The following is an 18262-nucleotide window of genomic DNA, read 5'->3' as shown; positions in this document are numbered from 1 at the left end:
TATGATTAATAAGTGTAGCATCTGTGTTATGCTGCTGGATTATGTTGCAGATGGAAGACCTTCAAACACAATATGCTGAATATGCGGGCTCAGAGTGATGCCAAAGGAATTGAGCTCAAAAGACCAAATGACTCGACATACACCTTTCCATGCCCAGATTGCATGTGCCGCATGAACAAGTCAGAAGAAGTCAGATCGTCATCAGTTCCCTGATTTGCTTCAAATGAGATTTTGATGGATTCCTTTTTGTTCCTGTAACATGGTGTGCAGATCTCATTATTGACTCATTCTTTTTGCTGGTATGATTCTTTCATTCTTCCTTTTGGCAAGAGGCAGCACTCAGTCAAAATTTCAAGATTCAGGGATGCTGTAGAGCACATTGCTCTCACATATACTGACATACATTCTTTTTTCGGGGAGGGAGGAGTTTGCATTCCCATTGTATATGCTGTTGGAAGAGGACAAAAGCAAAAAGGAAGAGTCTTTCATTGCAGCTTCCCTGGAACTAACTGAACAATCAGCATTTTTTTTTTCCGTTAACAATGCTGCAGCAAACAAAACATGCATTTTGTATGCACCAATTTTTTCTAGTGCTTGTATATTGATTGTTTTGAACGAGAACCACACATCTATAAGACTGAAAATTACCTTTGTATACATCGTCATGTATATTGTATGAGGATCAAGGGATTGAATTTTTCTGGGGCCATCTTTTCTTATTCAATGTAACATTTTCCTCTTTCATTTATTTATTTGTTCTCTTTTTTTTTATCCTTCTGTGGGGTCTAATCCAATAAGTTGAACTTCATAAGCTGTAACCTGTAGCGTGGCCCAGAAGTCAAGATCTCCATTCTCCAAAAGAATAGTGTGTGTGGTTCAAAGATGTAACTAATCAACTGCTACTTCTTTAAGCTAAATTACATATTTCATCTGACAGAGATGAAGAGCATGCTTGGATGCAGGGATTTGAACAGTCTTGCCATTTCTGTCATGACTCTTCGAGGAGAAACTGCATTTACGCAACCTCCATTGTTAGTATTTTACTAGAAGGGTCTCAAGGTCTAGGGTTCACTCTTCCATAATGACTAGAAGTCCTCGAGAATGAATAGGCTATCCAGCCAAAAACAGACTTTATGAGGTTATTTTTGACAAATTCTGCATGCAGCTACATCGGAACCCGAGGTGTTTTTGACGATATTGAAAACACTTATTGGAGTATCTACGTCTCTTCTGGTCTTTCCCAACAACTACAAAAGAATGGTCATTGTGGTCGTGGTATTAGCAGAATAACCATGTTTGCCATGTTTTAAAATTTTGAAAAATAATTAGGGACAAAATAGACATTTATGCACTTCCGTCAAGAGATAACAACACTGCCCTATTTTTCCATCACAGTATGACTGTATGAGTGGTGAAATAGACATTTGTGCACTTCTGTCAAGAGATGCAGCAATGTCCTGTTTCTAGAAAACCCAATACCATGTAAGTGCAGTCTCCACCCCATAGACACTTGTTTTGTCCCCTGTCCCCACCAACAAATGACCCAGTTGGTGGGGTTTCTGGCTGATTGTAGGGGATCAAATCCTTCACCCTTTCAAATTTTAACAAAAACCTAACCCAAATCCTCCAAATTTATACCTTAAGCTATCCCCATTATATAGCCCATTAGGGTTAAGTACTCCGTAACCCAATACAAAATTCTGAGTGACAGCCTCTTATAATCTATTAATAGCCCCTTCCTATAAAACACATCCTGCCCGTGAATTTGATATCAATTCACGGTCAGGATTCATCCCCACTACAAAATTCTGCTCTAGACTGATCAGTCATTCTCCTTAAAATATAAAATATTTAAAAAAAAATACCAAAAAAAAAAAAAAGGGACCAAGCTACATAGCAACATCTGGTACAAATGCCACGAGACTGTAAATGTAAACAATCAGGCATTAAATGAGAATGTGGGTCGGTATTTAGAATCCATGCATCTACAATAGTTCTGCCTATGAAGAGCTTTGTCCTAATTATCAATATCCTCCAGACAAGGGATCCTTCTCTTCACTTCCTCTGAAAGCCCATATGCTCTGAATGTGGCCCACTTCAACCCAAGGCTAGATGATGATCCTGATCCACATGGTTGTGCTTTATTACATGTGATGTACGTCCTTTGATTGGAAGCCACTGAGGTCTGAGGGTTTCTCACTTGCACATGGACATTGGACCTTTGTAAAAAAAAGTTGGCATTTATTCCTCTTAAATTATTTCTTTTATGGATAAATTTTGCAAGCCTTTTTTTTTTCTTTTTTTGCTTAATGGCAATATGGACATGGTACTAGTAGCGTGACTAGACATGAACTCTGTACAATAACTATAATTTATTTTTCCCTGATCAACTTGTGCTCTCATTTATTAACAACAGATCTATATACCTTCATCACATGTACATATATTTAATTAGTTTAATTAATTACCCTAAAAGTTTGTAGATCTCTGTAGATTCATTAGACGACAACTATGCCAATGGAATCTCTGCATCCCAAGTTTGATAGCTCGGGAAGTGTGAGAGTAGGGCTTTCGGATTGGTTTTCTTTCTTTTTTTTTTTTTTTTTTCTTATTTGCTTGTTTCATGGAGCTAAAGGCCTAAAGGCTAAAAGATATGCGATGGGCCTGATGGCTTTAAAGTTTAAACACCTTCAGTACACAGTCCACCGACATATGCATCAATCTGGACCCTCCATTTTCTGGGCCTTTTGCTCAACACAAAAAGTTAATTGGTGGGCCATGCCCAGTTACAGTGCTTATCGCCATTGTGTTTTATAGCTTTATCTTTTGTCATGGTTAATGCCTTAATGGATGCTTGGCTGTATCCAGTATAAACGCATGTATGTCGAAAAGAGGAAAACTTTTAAGTTTTAACACAGTTACAGTTTTGACCAGTGGTATAAGTGCAAGAGCTTCAATTGGGCCAACTTCAACCCCAGCCCAACTCGAAAAAATGGGATCGAGTTGGGTTGAGTTGAAGAATTGAAGATAGTATTGAAAATTGCAAATTTAATATAGAACCGGAGAAGTTAAGGTTCATTTTTTGGGCAATTTGGACTCCACTCAGATATGAAATGATTAAGGGTATTTTATTATGAAATATTATCGCATACAAGTCGAGTTGCCCAAATTGAATGGGTTCGGTTCGGATGAGGGTATTGATTCAACCCGATCCAACCCGGCTCTGAAGAAGTCTGACACGGTGTGTGATTCCATTGAGTCATTGGAATGTGAATCGAATATTATTTTTTTGAATGCAGACACAGCCTTCCCCACTGTCATTCTGACAGCATCGATAATGGTGAGTTTTGTCATGATCACAGTCCCAAAGTCTGACTCCTATCGGCATTTCTCTCTCTTCTTAAAGATGAAACTTGAGAGAGATGGAGGAGAGAGCCGAGGTGAGGTGAAGTGGTGAACCCTTTTGATCCCTCCATTTCTCATCTTTTTTATTAGCCTTTCCTCCATTTCTTCATCCTTTTTAAAGTTTTAATCTTTTATCTTTTATCACTCCCAAGGGCAGAACGCAGAGGGGCTCTCTCTCTCTCCCTCAGTCCTCCCACCAATCCAAACACCCACTTCCCCCTTCCACCCTTGGCCGGTTGGCCCTTCTCTTTTATTTATAAATCTATATATGAAATGAAAACCACTCTAGTCTAATCTACAGACAGAGAGACTGAGAGACAGACACAACACCAAAGAAAGACAACCTTTCTCCTCCAATTGCCTGAACTCAGTCCTTCAGCATCGCAGTTCAGCCATATATGGAAGTGATGCTGAGAACTCTCCTTGCTTTGCTCTTTTCCGCTCTTATCTTCTGCTACATTTCAGGTACTCTTCTTCTCTCACAATGTCTCTACTATATACTTTGATGTCTCATCATTTCTTTCATTTCAACTCTGTAACTGGGTTCTTGTTAATGAAACATTAACACGAGAAAATGTGCTGCTTGTGCATCTGGGTCTTCTCACACAGCTTATTTCTTTAAAATCTGTCTTTAATTGTATTATGCTAGAAAGAACAGCTAATAACAAGATATGTTTATCTAAATTCTTAATTTTATATATGGTGGTGTTGTATGAACAGTAGTAGAGGTCTCAGCAACCACAATTGCACTCTACAATAAATGCTCGCATCCAGTATGGCCAGGCATTCAACCAAGCGCAGGCAAGCCCATCCTTGCTCGGGGCGGCTTTAAACTCAACCCCAACCAAGCCTACTCCCTCAAAATCCCCGCCGGTTGGTCCGGCCGCATCTGGGGCCGTCAAGATTGCTACTTCGACGGATCCGGCAGGGGCCACTGCGCCACCGGCGACTGTGGCGGGGCTCTCTACTGCAATGGTGTGGGTGGGGCACCTCCAGCCACCCTGGCGGAGATAACACTGGGCGAGCAAGATTTCTACGACGTCAGCCTTGTAGACGGCTACAACCTGGCCATCTCCATCACCCCATTTAGAGGAAAAGGGAAATGCAGCTACGCGGGCTGTGTCAGCGATCTGAATCTGATGTGCCCAGTGGGGTTGCAGGTGAGGTCTCACGATAACCGACGAGTGGTGGCGTGTAAGAGCGCCTGCTTTGCATTCCAGTCTCCCAAATACTGTTGCACCGGGACTTACGGCAACCCACAGTCATGCAAGCCCACTGCATACTCAAGGATCTTCAAGACTGCTTGTCCCAAGGCTTATTCCTACGCCTACGATGACCCAACTAGCATTGCCACTTGCAGCGGTGGGAGCTACCTAGTCACTTTCTGTCCTCACCGTTAGTCATCCTCCAATCCAATTCCAATACACTACTGATGTCACGAAGACACTAATTTTCCTTTTTAGCTTGGTTTTATTTACTCTAATAGCTATATTATATATGAAACCATGCGTGCTGAATTTGATCAATATTTTTACTTTTAGTCTAGACTAGACTCTAGAGTAGATTCTTATACTTCCTTAATTAATTCAGACATTATTATAGATGTATTTGAGTAGAGTAATAGCCTCTATTACTCCCTTTTACTAGTGGGTATTATAATTATCATCTCCACTTCCACTTGTCTCAGTTCTCTAATATTACTTAGCTTATAATGATCAGTGATGAAAGAATTATGTGTTCATTTACCTAGCTGATTTGAGTGTAATCAATAACTTATAAAACATCCCTGGCCCATCATGTATTCGATCTGATGGCATTAATCCAACGGCTGAAGGGGCTTTTGTAGAATAGCTACCCAAAACATGGGTTGATTCTTTCCCTGTGGCAGGCTAAGGCAGGTCAGGAAGGGTGGTGGTGTGACGTGTGAGCAACAGCTGGTGGGCATGTCAGATGAATCATGTGATGGGGCCGGGCTCCTGAGATCTAACAGTGTGGAGTGTGGACAGAGGTGAGGTAAGGACTGAGGACTGAGGAGGTGGGTGGGTGAGTGTGCTTTGGGATGACAGCATCGACGACTGTCTCACCTCACAGTGAAGTCACAATGGGGTTTGGGTGGTGGGTGAGGAGGGTTGAGACTTCTCAGAGCATCCAATGTCGATTCCTAGCTAGCTAGGCAGGACAAATTGACCATCTGACTCCGATCGAGTGCAGTAACAAATAACAATGTAGAAGCCCAGTTACCCAAGCAAGTTTATTTTTGGTTAGGTTCACCGTTCATGAGCAAGGTGTAGGGAGGGCCATTATCAATTTACCATTACGGGTTTCAACTCTCGAGGAGGAGTTACTAATAAGACCGTGAAATGAAACATGGCCGAAGATTTACTTTTAAATGGTGGAGATGTGATCTGGGTCGGTCTGAAGCCATTAACTTGTAATTTGTCTCATTTTAGGAATTGGGACCCACCATTGAATGGACCCCAATGACAAACATGGCTATGTTGGTTTGGTTTGGTTTTGATACTTGTGGTAATTGGTAGGTCATATATGGAGCTGGAAGTCTGGACTCTGGAATATGGGACAGGAATTAAGGCATTGAGTGGAGGTCCAACAATCAACATCCATCTGCCTGTGCCCTCAACCTAAAAAGTCAAAATCCCCCCCCCTATTTGAAACATAGGCCAAGAAGCATCTAATGAAGGTCCTACAACAATCTTGTTTACTTGGGCACTAAACCAGCCGATCCGGATCCCTGATGAGTTTGGATCTTCTGATCACAGAATGCTGGACACATCCTGTGCACAATACACTCCAGTTTGTATCTGATGGCCACATCCTGTGCACAAGATAGTGAAGACACTACAATGAATAACAATATCAAGTACAAAGACATTACCCATGTACAACTATAGGGTCTTATAGTCAGTAGATCTACTAGATATAGGCTCAATTTATTTTTACCCTCTCCCCTTCACCTACAACTAAAAATACGGGTAAAATCCTGTATGCGGTATCACAAAATACACAATTACACATTATAGAAGAATCAGGAATGGGGTAGAGTAGGGTGCACATGAGGTGGGGCCCATTAACCATCCCTTTCATCTGAGGGATGCTAAGTGATCATCTTGGTTATTGGGTTATTGACTAACAAAAAGGTGTTATTTTTATTTTTTAGTGTAAATTATATAGCAAGACAGTTTACTTTAGCATGCCTATTCTTACTCCATTACCCCTACCCTGCATTCTTGTTGATTCTCTACTTTCCCCTTCCTACCACTCTCATTAAGCCATGTCACCTTTCTTAACCCAACTATCTAAAAATATCCTAGAATCTCTTTCTTAAGGTATCTCTTCTAAGCCATTATGAATGTATCATGTTACCCTACTCCCCTATCAATTCCTAAAATCTCTCCCCAATCTATGCCCACTCTCTCATTTAAAATATTCATATTAATTAATAAATAGTTAAACATGGTTAATATTAATCCAACCCATATTCAATGAGTATTTAATAGTGCTATTACCAAAAGTTGATAAATATGATTAGTAAATTATCAAAAATTAATAAATATTGTTATTATTTAACTCATCATGATTTTTTAAAGTATTTTGGGTAAATACTATTATATTCAAGTTAATTAACAGCATTTTATATAAATTGAAATCTCTTTAACTAATTTAAATAAATTTGAGAATTATATTTAACAATTATCAAAAAGTATGAAATTTTAGTTATTGCTATTATTATAGTTAATAACCGAATGCAGATGGGGGAATAAAATATTATAATGTTGGAGAATGAAATTATTAATGAACTTATATTGGAAAATAAAGATAAAATTTTTGAGAGTTTATTTAAAATGTATTAAATAATTATTGAAAAATATTGGAAATTTTTTTACATTTTATAGATTTTGGAAAACTTTTGAAAAATTATGTAATTTTCATTGTAAATTGTTAAAGATAAATGAGTATAGGAAAGGGAAAACTGTAATTTAAACCAATAATTACACAAATTATTAAGATAAATTAGTATAATATTGGAAAGAGGAAATTATTTATTAGTTTATATTAGAAAATATAAGATAAATTAATGTAATTTTGTAAGTAAACCATTTAAAAGAAAATAAATTATTTAATAACAATTTTAAAATAAATTTGAATAAATTTTCAAAATAATGCAAATGTAATAATTTTTTCAAAATTTTCATAAAATTATAGACAATTTAGTGTACTTTTAGAAAAATTTACCATGTGGCTAATACTCAGTATATCCTTTTGATCATTTTTGTCATCAAATTGAATATTTGATTGACGAGGAGTAGGTGCATTCATCTGACACTAAGGACAAAGGGAAATTCGAGGATTCTCTGTCCCTAACAAGGAGTGGGTGCCTTGCCTTGAACCCGCTTAACACTAGAGACAAGGTTGGGATGGGGTAGAGTGTCTTGACTACGGGGTGGGGACAAGGATGGGGTGCGCTGCTTTGAACCCGCCCCATTGCCATTACTGTATAATTGTTAATTGTTAGAAAAATTAATAAAAATGTTAGTTTTTGTAATTATTTTTATTTATTTAAAGTCAATCAAAATTTCATTTAAAAATAATGAAAATAATAAAAGTTATTAAAATTACTACAAATGATTAATAATATTAAATTTATTAAAAAATATTTGTTCATATTAAATTCACAATAATTATTTTTTGTAAATCAATATTAAATTAAAAATACAATTATTAATTAAATATTAACAATAACTTTGAATACTTTTAATTAATTAACAACAAATTTTGATTATTAATTTATCAATTAATTAATAATAAATAAAATTATTTAATTTTTCATATTTTCCCATGCATCACACGGGTCCCCGTATATAAATATATATATATATATATATATATATATATATATATATATATATATATATATATTGGACAAGGGGATAGATTTTTCTAACTTTAGGAATGTTTTTTCTTTACCCATTAATATCACTAAAGGCGACACTTTCATCCAAAATCTTGTTACCAAAGATCTAGATTATTGAATTTGTGCGTTCAGATCAGTCAATAAATCTTAGAAATCTTAGTGGTGTTCAAATAGTTTTAGTTTACAAATAATCTTGGCCATGGAACTATTAAATAGCTAACTATCCTGCTATGTATCCTCCGAAGCATTCAATAAAATTCTCCTTTTTCTACCAAAAAAATAATAAAAGGATTTGGACCATCAAAGTAATCTTTCAATATTATTAATCTTGATCATCCAAATAATAAAAGTATCGATATGTATCGGCCTGTATCAGCCTGTATCAACCAATATGTATTGTGCTGGTGATTTCTCAATACGCCCCTATAGGAGTTGTATCAGGTCAGCCACTGGTTCAGAAAGTAACCGGGCCATGAACTGACCCCTCTGAACCGATTTCGAAAAAAATAAATAAAACATAGAAAAAAAACCACCAACACTGGCCGATACACCAGTAGGGCGTATTGGCCCGTGTTGATATTTAGAACTTTATAATCAACACAAAAGTATAGAAGCTATCAAAATTTTAGGCCTAACTCAACTAATCAATCCTGGCCATCCAAGTGGTATACCAAGATTTCTTGGGATAGCATCTCCCTGATTTCTGTGTGCAATTACATAATTGTGTTGGATTTTGCATTTGATACCTGGGTTTGGGTCAATGGAGTTGAAATCAACCAATTGGGGTTGTATGGAATTAGTATCATATAGAGGTCAATGGAAGGTTTGATTTTCTTTAACTGTGACATTTTATAAGTGAATTTCATTATTGTTGGGTCAGATTATTGATCTCAGCGACAGTCTATATGGCTCTAAAATTGTCATAAAAGAACACCTTTCGATTTAATGATCCATTGGGACAAAAATGGGATAAAAATGCTCCTTTTAATAATAGATTTTTATGGATAAAATGATCATTATCTTATTTTCTTGGAAAATAAAAGAACATGGATAAGTATTTCCCAGGAAAATTTACTTGCTCAGTTAAGTATTTCCCAGAAAAATTTATCCAAATAATTACATTTACCTAAGTAAATAACTTACCGAAAAGAGAACGGGCCTAAATGATTGATTTTTTTGGTGGAAAGATTCCTAGTGGATAATTATAATGTTTGGGGTCTGATTGGATTTCTAGGGGTTGTGTGTCTCAATTTTAGAATTGAGCCTAATCTCAACTCCATAAAATGCAGTTTGTGGGCTTTAAGGCCTAAGGACAATGGGTTTATTTTGAGGCGTCCTTTTTATCTTTGCGTGGAATCTTTTGAGAGAATCTAGGGATGTTTGAAGAATTGGAAGGTTTTGGGTTTAAGGGTTTTGACTTTGAGATGGGTTTAAGCACCCAATAAAATTTGAGTTAAGGCTGCAAACGGATCGGATCGGATTCAGTAAGAGCATATCCGATCTGTTAAGAAAATTGGATTGATCCGAATCCAATAAGGATTCGTTGGATTTTTAAAAGCATGAATTCGAATCGATTCGATTAAAACTATTTTATATTATATAATATTAATAATATATTCTATCGATGAATGGGGGACAATGAACCTCAAATCAAAAACTTTGTATACTTAAAAAGCACAGGTAAACTAGCAGCATCTCAGCAACATCTATTTCCCCATGAATTAGATACCATATGCGAAGAGTATATGCTATCGGGAGAAACGAGCTCAAATGCAAAAAGCTCTCAACATTTACAAATTTACATCACCCCTCACCTCTGTGCCCAGCAACAAAGTGAGGCCAATGGGAAGAGCACACCTCAAATTACTAGACCTGTTTATGGGCCGGGCCGGGTCGGGTTTGGACTGGGTTCATTCTGTATTAACAGATTTTTCTAAGACCCGAGCCCGAGTCTAGCTCGACCATCGGGTCTACAACAGGCCTGACCCTGGCCCTCATAAAAAGCTCGAAGCCCGGGCCTGGGCCTGAGCCCAAAATTTTGACCATACTCTTACTACTGCTGAAGTGGTTGAATAGAGAGAAAGAGAGAGAGAGAGAGAGAGAGAGAAATTATAAAGAAAATAATAAAAAATGTATATATTAAATTATAAATATATATTTTAATAAATATTATATTATTTATATATTTTATATAATATATAAAATACATATTATATTTTTATAAAATATATAATATTGAGTTGGGTCGGGCCGGGCTTTTTTGACAAATCCTGAGCCTGACCCGAAACACAGTTGGGCTTACTGTGTTAGGCCCGAGGTCAGACCTACGGGCCTAATTACATGACCAAGCCTGACCGGGGTGCGGGCCGGGCCGGGCCGGGCTGGGCCATCGGGCTACCCGGCCCATGAACAGGTCTGATCCTGACGCTCTCCCTGTGTTTAAACGATTTTTTTTTCTTATTATTGCCTATTGGTGATTGATTGGACAGTTCAACTATTTGAGTCAATGATGATTCAAAAACACTATTGAGATTGGCCTCCATCTAGGCAAACCTGTGCCCACACTGTTCCTTTTCAACCTTGCATTGAGAATCTCTCTGTGAAATAAAACATAGAAGTACAGAGATATTCTCAATTCAAGGTAGTAAAAACTGCTAAAACGGGCTTTGCCCTAACTGAAGTTGAATTCCTACTGAGATTGGCCTCCATCAGGGCAAACCTGATGATTACATCTTAAAGATTTTATAATAGAATATGACTATATAAAAGAAGCTGGGTACTGATACATCTTAAGGAGTAATAGGCATGAAAACTACAATCGGTAAATCTCAACAGATGTTAGTGGAAAACACAATTCACCTTTTGTGTTTATGATTCAGAAATTCTGTTGGACGTAAATAGCTCAGGGGATTTATCGCCATCATGTCCAGTGACCACACTGCCAGAGCTACAACAAGATTTGAAAGTCTAGATGAACCAGAACCTAAAGGCAACCTTAATGGTGAATCCAGAACTAGTAAAATCTTACATTAACAAATTTAAAAATTCATTAATAGAGATGATGCTGGTTTTTGGCTTTTTTTGGTGTTCTTGTTAGAGAATAAAAGTCTATTCAGGGATCTCACCTGACAGTTTGACCAAATAGTCTAATTTTCGATTCTCATTAACTTTAATATAATTAATTAAAATTTTAACATAGTGTGTGGGTGGATCTATTCTCGTTCATGCTTCAAGCCCAATGGTCTTGGGCGTGATCTTTTCTGTGAGCATAAATGTTAGAGAATAAAAATATATTCAGGAACTTCCCCTAACAGGTTAAAATTTTTAGGTTGAATAGTTCTTTCATATATTTGTTCATCTATACTGTTGGTAGGTTTTATTCTTTTCAAGAATTTAGATCTGATTTATATCTATTTGTTTTTAGACAGGCTAAACAATAGAAAAGAAAAGAAAAAAAAAACAAAACAAAGACGTCTGATGATCGAATTGCGAATGACTTTGGTACTGTGGTGAATTTTTGTTCCAACTGGTTCCGAAACATGTCATTTTGAATACATCTTATTTTAGAGTGTGGCATATTGTGGAACCAGTAATTCTTGGTTCTGGAATACAAAATAACACCAGTTTTTGACAACCATTGTTTCTCCTCTTCTATAACAAACCATACTTTATTGCTTGGTTCAATACATTTCACTTGATAACCAATACATTTTAAACCCCAATATTTTGAAACACAAAACACCACACCACTATATACAGAACACCATCAAAGAGTGTGGTGTGTTCCAAAATGCACAATTTCAAACACATGTGAATCTAGTTTTATTATACATACATACATATATATACATAACATATATATGTACATACAAACAGGTATGCATGCATTTATGAATGTTTATATGATAAAAATATAAAAAATTTCTATTTAAGGAATTAAATCATTGATATTAAATAGGTTCATATAACTTTTTAATAGACAGGCATGATTAACACTCCAGCCCATGCTTTGGCCCAACCCAAGTATGTCAAATTTCTATTTGGGCTAGACCTGGATTGAAACATTGGACTTGACCTCGGTTTGGGGCCTTAGGCCCAATTCTTCAAATTGGGCCTGGATTGACCTCAAACCCAGCCCGGCCCTTCCAACTTGCACCACTACCTTATAGAGTTTTGTAGATTTTCGATAAAGTGAAAGGGGCTATAGGGTAGGTGAGAAGCACATGGGCCAAGGTTTCTTTTTTGAGTAAATTTTTTAAACTATTCATTGGCTATATCTTTATTATTTAAAAATTGACTTACGCTATTCTTACTATTTTTGAAAATTGACTAATCCTTATGTTTCATTAACGTTCGTCAACGATGATCTGACAGAAACGATTTTACCCTCAGCTATAGGTTACTCAGATTTCTCCCTCTCCTCAAATCTGAGTATCTCTTAAATCTCATATCTGGGTTCCACCGAGTCCGCACAACTGCTGTTTCTCGGTTTCCAAGTTAAAACCAGTGGATACCGCCCAAGAATCCCTGCCCAACCCTCACCGAGCCCAGTTTGCTTAGGATTGCTCAGACTTCAGAGAAGAAGACAATGGCTTTGCACCTCGTGCTCTGATTCTTCTTCAAACCCTGCAACCCATGGCATCATGGCATCGTCGGAGACGGAAAGAGTGAGATGGAGAGGAGGGATCTCTGCAACAAAACCTGCAACCCCTGCAACCCATGGCGTGAACAACCCTTCCTCTTCTTCTTCTTCTCTTCACCCCTACAACCCATGGCATCACGGCATCGTCCGCGACGGAAAGAGGGAGATGGAGAGGAGGATCTCTACAACAAAACCTACAACCCATGGCATGAACAAACCCTTCCTCTTCTTCTTCTCTTCACCCCTGCAACCCCTGCAAACCAAACTTCTCTTCACCCAATCGTTGGGGTCGGGTTCAGCTCCACCACCGTCGTCAGCTCCGCCACCGCCATCGTCGTCTACGTTCATTTTTAGCTTCAACAAGACACGACTCTCTTTGGGCTTTGGATTAAAAACTGCTGACATGCTGCATGTGCCACTGTAACAGCAACTAACAACCACTATAACAGCTCCGCCACTGTCGTCTACATCGACCCCCTCCGGCATCGGCATCTTCGTGGCAAGATTAGCACTAGGTTGGAGATTGTTTGAAGGACTTGGGCGGTATCCACTGTCTCCTCTTTTCTCTTTCTTTGTTCTTGTGTTCCGTTGAGATTACTTCAGAGCCGAATTGATGAAGAAAGAGTTCTAATGGAAACACGGAAGCTCTTTCTAGCATATCCGCTCAGGAGCTCTTCTCTGGTTCCCCGGTGTTTGTTTCGCTTTTTCTTTTTCTGGGTAGTATAGTTGATTTTTTATGGAGGCAATAATCAGATTTGGGTTCCTTAGGCTCTGATTCTCTAGAAAGAGATGGAAAAGATGGAATATTCCTAAAATATTCCACTTTCCCATGTTTGTTTTGTGAGACGCACGGAAATGGGATGGGAAAATAGGGGGACGCACTTTCTCAAAAACTGGGATTCAGGGTCGCACAAAAACAGTACGACCCCGGTGAGAAAATAAAGGGAAAGAGTATCCGGTTTGCTTGTTAAAAGAGTTTGTTGTCTGTCTTCTCCACTTCCTCTGCCCAATGGCAACGTCCAAGCTTCCGGTGATATTTTCAGATAGATGGTTGTCTCGTTGTTACCTTTTCAACAGTTTTTAATTCTTCTTTATTTTTTGAGCTCCAAAACCCAAATAGATATATGGTGCAATCACAGTGGGCCTGGCTGCCATGGTTTCCGACAACCAATGCTCTCTCTCTCTCTTCAGCGTTTGATTTCCTTCTACCATTTTACTTCGATTTCTCGAAAAAACAGAGCACTGTTCTTCTCTTCAACTCTCCATCTCTTACTCTATGTTATCTCCCCTGTCTACTACATGGATATTACTGTTATTCTAATACAATGATTTCCACCAAATGTTTCCAAACACCACTATCGTTCCTTCGGTTAAAATTGTGATTTTCATAAATTATTTCCAAATGCACTCAACTCATTCTGATAATTAATTACTATCAGAATTTATCCAATTATAGAACAAACAGATGCCCTTCAATTGTAACAGATACAATGTTCAAGCCCAGAAACCAATAAACGAATCCCAACTTTGGCAAGCCAGTAGTGCTGAAGCCCACCTTTAAATCTCCTCTAAACCTGAAAAACTACAATCACCCACCATATGTTCGACCAAATTCCCTGTCAAACACCTTTGCTTGGAACAGTCTCATCCAAGCCCATCTCACCAGTCGTGGTCCCTGTCATCTAATTTGGAGCCTATGGGCACTTGAAATCACTACAGGAAGAAAAATAATTTATGAATGATGATACTATAGGACAAAGTGGGTTAAAGTGTCTTCTCACAAATCCCATTTCATGGATAGCAATGGTCCGTTGTTATTTGAAAAATTATGGATTCAATGAGAGTTTGAGACTTTTTAGAGGGACAATTGATTTATAGAGCTAAATAGTTTTATTTTCAATTCTGATTTATGTCATGTTTTCTCTCAATAATTTTCTCATAAACCAAATGATGAAAAATGAAGATTTCACACTTTCTCATCCTATCCCATCCCATCCCATCCAAATCATCCTGCAAACCAAACAGAGCCTTAAGGACTGAACCAGTTCGGTTTGTTGCTCAAAGGAAGAAGAGGTAGGGATAAAATTGGAATTTAAAAAAATATAAGTCACTTATATATGAATTTAACAGAATATTAATGGATGCAAACTAAGGGTAAAACTAGTCAATTGTCAGAACCAATAAGAGTAGCATCAGTCAATTTTCAAACAATAGGAATACATCTACTCAATTAACTAAACCATAAAGGTAGCTTAAAAAATTTACCCTTCTTTATTTTTGATAAATATCATTGAAACCCACCTCACAAATTTAATCTTGACCTACCTCCAAGACCCCACTTTCATTTGGGTTATTATCAAAACTCCCTTTCACTTTTCCTCAGTTCTCTTAAACTTACTCAAACTTATCAGAGCCTCCAACACCTCATCAGCTTTTATTGTTTAAAACTTACCTTCCCTTGTATAGGTTTGGGTGGAAATGCCAATGTAGATGAGGAGCTTGGCGAGTTGGCGCCGAGAGAAAGGCAAGGTGGAGGGCCATGGAGGGACGATGGAGCTGCTGCATGTGCAACGTTAACGGTGCTTGCCCCAACCATGAGCAAAGACGGTTTGTTGCACAAAACCTTCGACAACGCCTCTGTATCTCAGTAATTTCTACTCTTTTTTTATTTAATTCTTGGTCTGTGACTGTACGAAAGTTCTTGTAAAGTACCAAAGTCACTTAATTCCGATGCATTGCCTATAGTTTTAGGTTTCAATCTACGTCATGAGCTTCACTGTCACATGAAAGCACAAAAAAACCCGTCCAATAGGGCGGGAATTGCCATCCTTCTTGCCCAATCCATCAAATAAATTGCGTTTCCTAATTTAGGTTTGAGAGTAATAGAGCTGACAAAACATCTTTGGGAACTTTGGATCATCTATAATAGAAATTGAGTTAAGGCAGGCCTCCACATGTCACCGCCCACGCGGCTACCCTTACTTTATATTTTCAGTCTATTTCATTACCAACAGTTACGTAATTTAGTTGTCGCGTAAAGTAAACTACCTTGCTTTCGTCTTCGTCTTCGTCTTCAGTGCAGCCTGCCACACTAATCCAAGGCTCCAAGCCTTCCGTGTCCCTCACTCTTTGCATTTTTCTAAGATCAAAATCATTGGCACCGCCGATTACAAGTCTTCCAGTCTCTTGGGTGGGCCATGACAGCAACCAAACACTGGCCCATTCCAATCAAAGCCCACGAAGGACTTTTCCTTTGGCAGTTGACAGTTGGCATAGCCCGGTCGTTTGTATAAGCATAAGCTAACTCAAATCTAGATCTAGAGCGAGACTCTTCTCCTTTTCCGTACAATACTTGATGTTCGAGAAAGATTGAGCTTGGGCCCACTAACTGACTGGTCCACGCTGCATAACTGAACCGCTCACACGAGTCAGAATCCGGTCCACTGTATAGATATATTATCTGTTTGGTATAGTTTCCGTTGTTTAAATAAATATTTATATTTAATTTGTTTTTAAAACAGAGAAAAAAATAGTTAATAAATCGTTTATAACAGACCAACTTTTATTAATAATATCAATAATGCTGATTTGATAATAGACTGTAGAGTGTATAACAGCCCGTTGGTGTATTAGCTGGTTCAGTGACGCGGAATCGAATCCCGCAACCACCACTTTGGGGAGAAAGGGAACGATGGGGAGGTTTTTAGTGGTGGCTTAGCTGCATTCATTTGATGGCTGTATTAAAGGCTGTCTGGCCAATAACAATTTCCCACGGGTGTGGATCTTACACATTTAATTAGCTGACGTGGGGCATTATAATTGGTTGAACGATCCCTAAGACAGGCATTAAGTGCGCCTAATCCGGACTAGCAAAACTGAGATCAGAGATGAGAGAACTCGAGCTTTCAAGAATTAACTTGGATCGGATTTTGTTATGAATTTCTGTTTTAGAGATTCAAACACCAAAAAGTGAAAACCCTAACCCTAATACTAGCAGGTCACTAACAAACGTGTTACAGAGGTTACCATTACCAACAAGAAGCTAAGAGCAGAAAAAGATAACAAATGAAAACCTAGAAATTGAAAGAAACCTGTAAGAAGAAGAGTAATTCGATGTATTGAGATGCACAGAATATTGATTATACAGAGTAGAATCATCGGGAAGGAGCTTTGCCGTTGGTCATCATCAACTTAAACTCCTCAAAGTTGACGTGTCCATCGCCGTCGACATCGACGGAGTTGATCATCCGAGAGCAGTCTTGGAGCGAACACTTCTCTCCCAAGCGCTTCAACACAGTATACAACTCCTTCGCCGATATCAACCCGTTCTTATCCTTGTCGTACAAGTTGAAAGCGTCCTTCAACTCCTTTAACTCATCCTCCGCCTTTGTGTTGCCAGTACCGTTGGATTTATGAAATTCAGCGAATTCTTTGAGATCGATGAAACCGTCACCGTCAGTATCGATCTCCGACATCATGCGGTGAATCTCCTCCGGCGACGTGTCGGAGCCAAGTGCACCTAAGACATCGCGAAGCTCGGTGGAGGAGATCTTGCCGTCGCCATTCGCGTCGAATCGTTTGAAAACTTTCTCCACTTCGTCAACATTCTGTAGCGACACCGAAGGAGGAGGAGGAGACTTTCTAAACATAGTTCCTTTGCCGCTGCTGGGCTGCTCCCACAACTTCGGGTTAGCTCTCTCCTTCGCTCTCTTCTCTCTCTCTCTCTCTCTCTCTTCTCATCACAATTGGAACCTTTTATTTGTGTTTCTGTTCATGGAATCGGATCTGCTCCTGACAAAGCGCTCCTCACTCTGACCTCACAGAATATTCAAGCCGTACATCAAGAACATTATATTATTATTCATGGGTGATGTTCCTAATATACGGTGGAATGTGACTGTCAGGTGAGAGCTCTTTGTAAAGCTCAGTTATTATGGTCTTAACGCGTTTTGGTCATTTCACTTTAACGCGGTTTGTTGTTATTGTATTTTTCTTTTTTTTTAATATTTGGGAGGCTTTTACGTTACAATTTGCGTCGCCAGAGTTTCCTTGTCTTCCTATGGAAATCGAATGACGTAATGCCCATCCGCGTGGGATCCATGAAAAATTAATTAAAAAAGGGAGAATGACGGTTCCATGAATAAAAAAGTCCATACATTACGTGTGGACATTTTCAAGTTAACGCGTTGTATGGAGTACGATGATTGGCTGAGAGAATTCCAGGTCTTCTCTCTTTTCCTGGCTGAATCCGGAATTCCTCTTCCGTGAATAAAAACACATAAATA

General features: G+C 38.3%; 3 protein-coding genes across 8 annotated transcripts in view; 2 read left to right on the top strand and 1 right to left on the bottom strand.

The window, feature by feature from the left end:
* The window catches only part of LOC104601090 (protein ESMERALDA 1-like), a 57615-nt gene extending 56907 nt beyond the window's left edge, over window positions 1-708 (top strand). For 2 of the 6 annotated variants that reach the window (XR_016084071.1, XR_016084072.1), the window contains one exon: window positions 51-175. Coding sequence is in view for 2 of the 6 variants with exons in the window: in XM_088901291.1 (XP_088757417.1) it covers window positions 51-213 (163 nt within the window). In the remaining 4 variants the exon portion in view is untranslated. Of the gene's footprint in view, window positions 1-50 lie in introns of all 6 variants that reach the window. The other 4 variants (XM_088901291.1, XM_010264403.2, XR_002023609.2 and 1 more) reach the window with 3 other exon arrangements.
* A 2610-nt stretch (window positions 709-3318) lies between these two features.
* On the top strand, window positions 3319-5076 carry LOC104600952 (thaumatin-like protein). The gene is made up of 2 exons (XM_010264161.3): window positions 3319-3870; window positions 4126-5076. Exons 1-2 carry the CDS (start codon window positions 3804-3806, stop codon window positions 4803-4805), a joined length of 747 nt encoding a protein of 248 aa, XP_010262463.1. The 5' UTR covers window positions 3319-3803; the 3' UTR covers window positions 4806-5076.
* Window positions 5077-16880: 11804 nt separating this feature from the next.
* LOC104600815 (putative calcium-binding protein CML23) lies at window positions 16881-17808 on the bottom strand. Its single transcript, XM_010263976.3, has one exon. It carries the CDS (start codon window positions 17624-17626, stop codon window positions 17132-17134), a length of 495 nt encoding a protein of 164 aa, XP_010262278.1. The 5' UTR covers window positions 17627-17808; the 3' UTR covers window positions 16881-17131.
* Window positions 17809-18262: the final 454 nt, after the last annotated feature.

Source organism: Nelumbo nucifera, chromosome 3, assembly GCF_055504915.1.
Source record: "Nelumbo nucifera cultivar China Antique chromosome 3, China Antique-T2T, whole genome shotgun sequence".
Lineage (NCBI taxonomy): Eukaryota > Viridiplantae > Streptophyta > Magnoliopsida > Proteales > Nelumbonaceae > Nelumbo > Nelumbo nucifera.
The sequence above is the reverse complement of the archived record's forward strand: the minus strand, read 5'-3'. Positions and strand labels throughout refer to the sequence as shown.

Bases quoted from the DNA above. Each gene is read 5' to 3' on its own strand.
- LOC104600952 (XM_010264161.3), top strand. From the start codon at position 3,804: ATGGAAGTGATGCTGAGAACTCTCCTTGCTTTGCTCTTTTCCGCTCTT. The intron at 3,871-4,125 runs GTACTCTTCTTC...TTGTATGAACAG, and splicing joins TATCTTCTGCTACATTTCAG to TAGTAGAGGTCTCAGCAACC.
- LOC104600815 (XM_010263976.3), bottom strand. From the start codon at position 17,626: ATGTTTAGAAAGTCTCCTCCTCCTCCTTCGGTGTCGCTACAGAATGTT.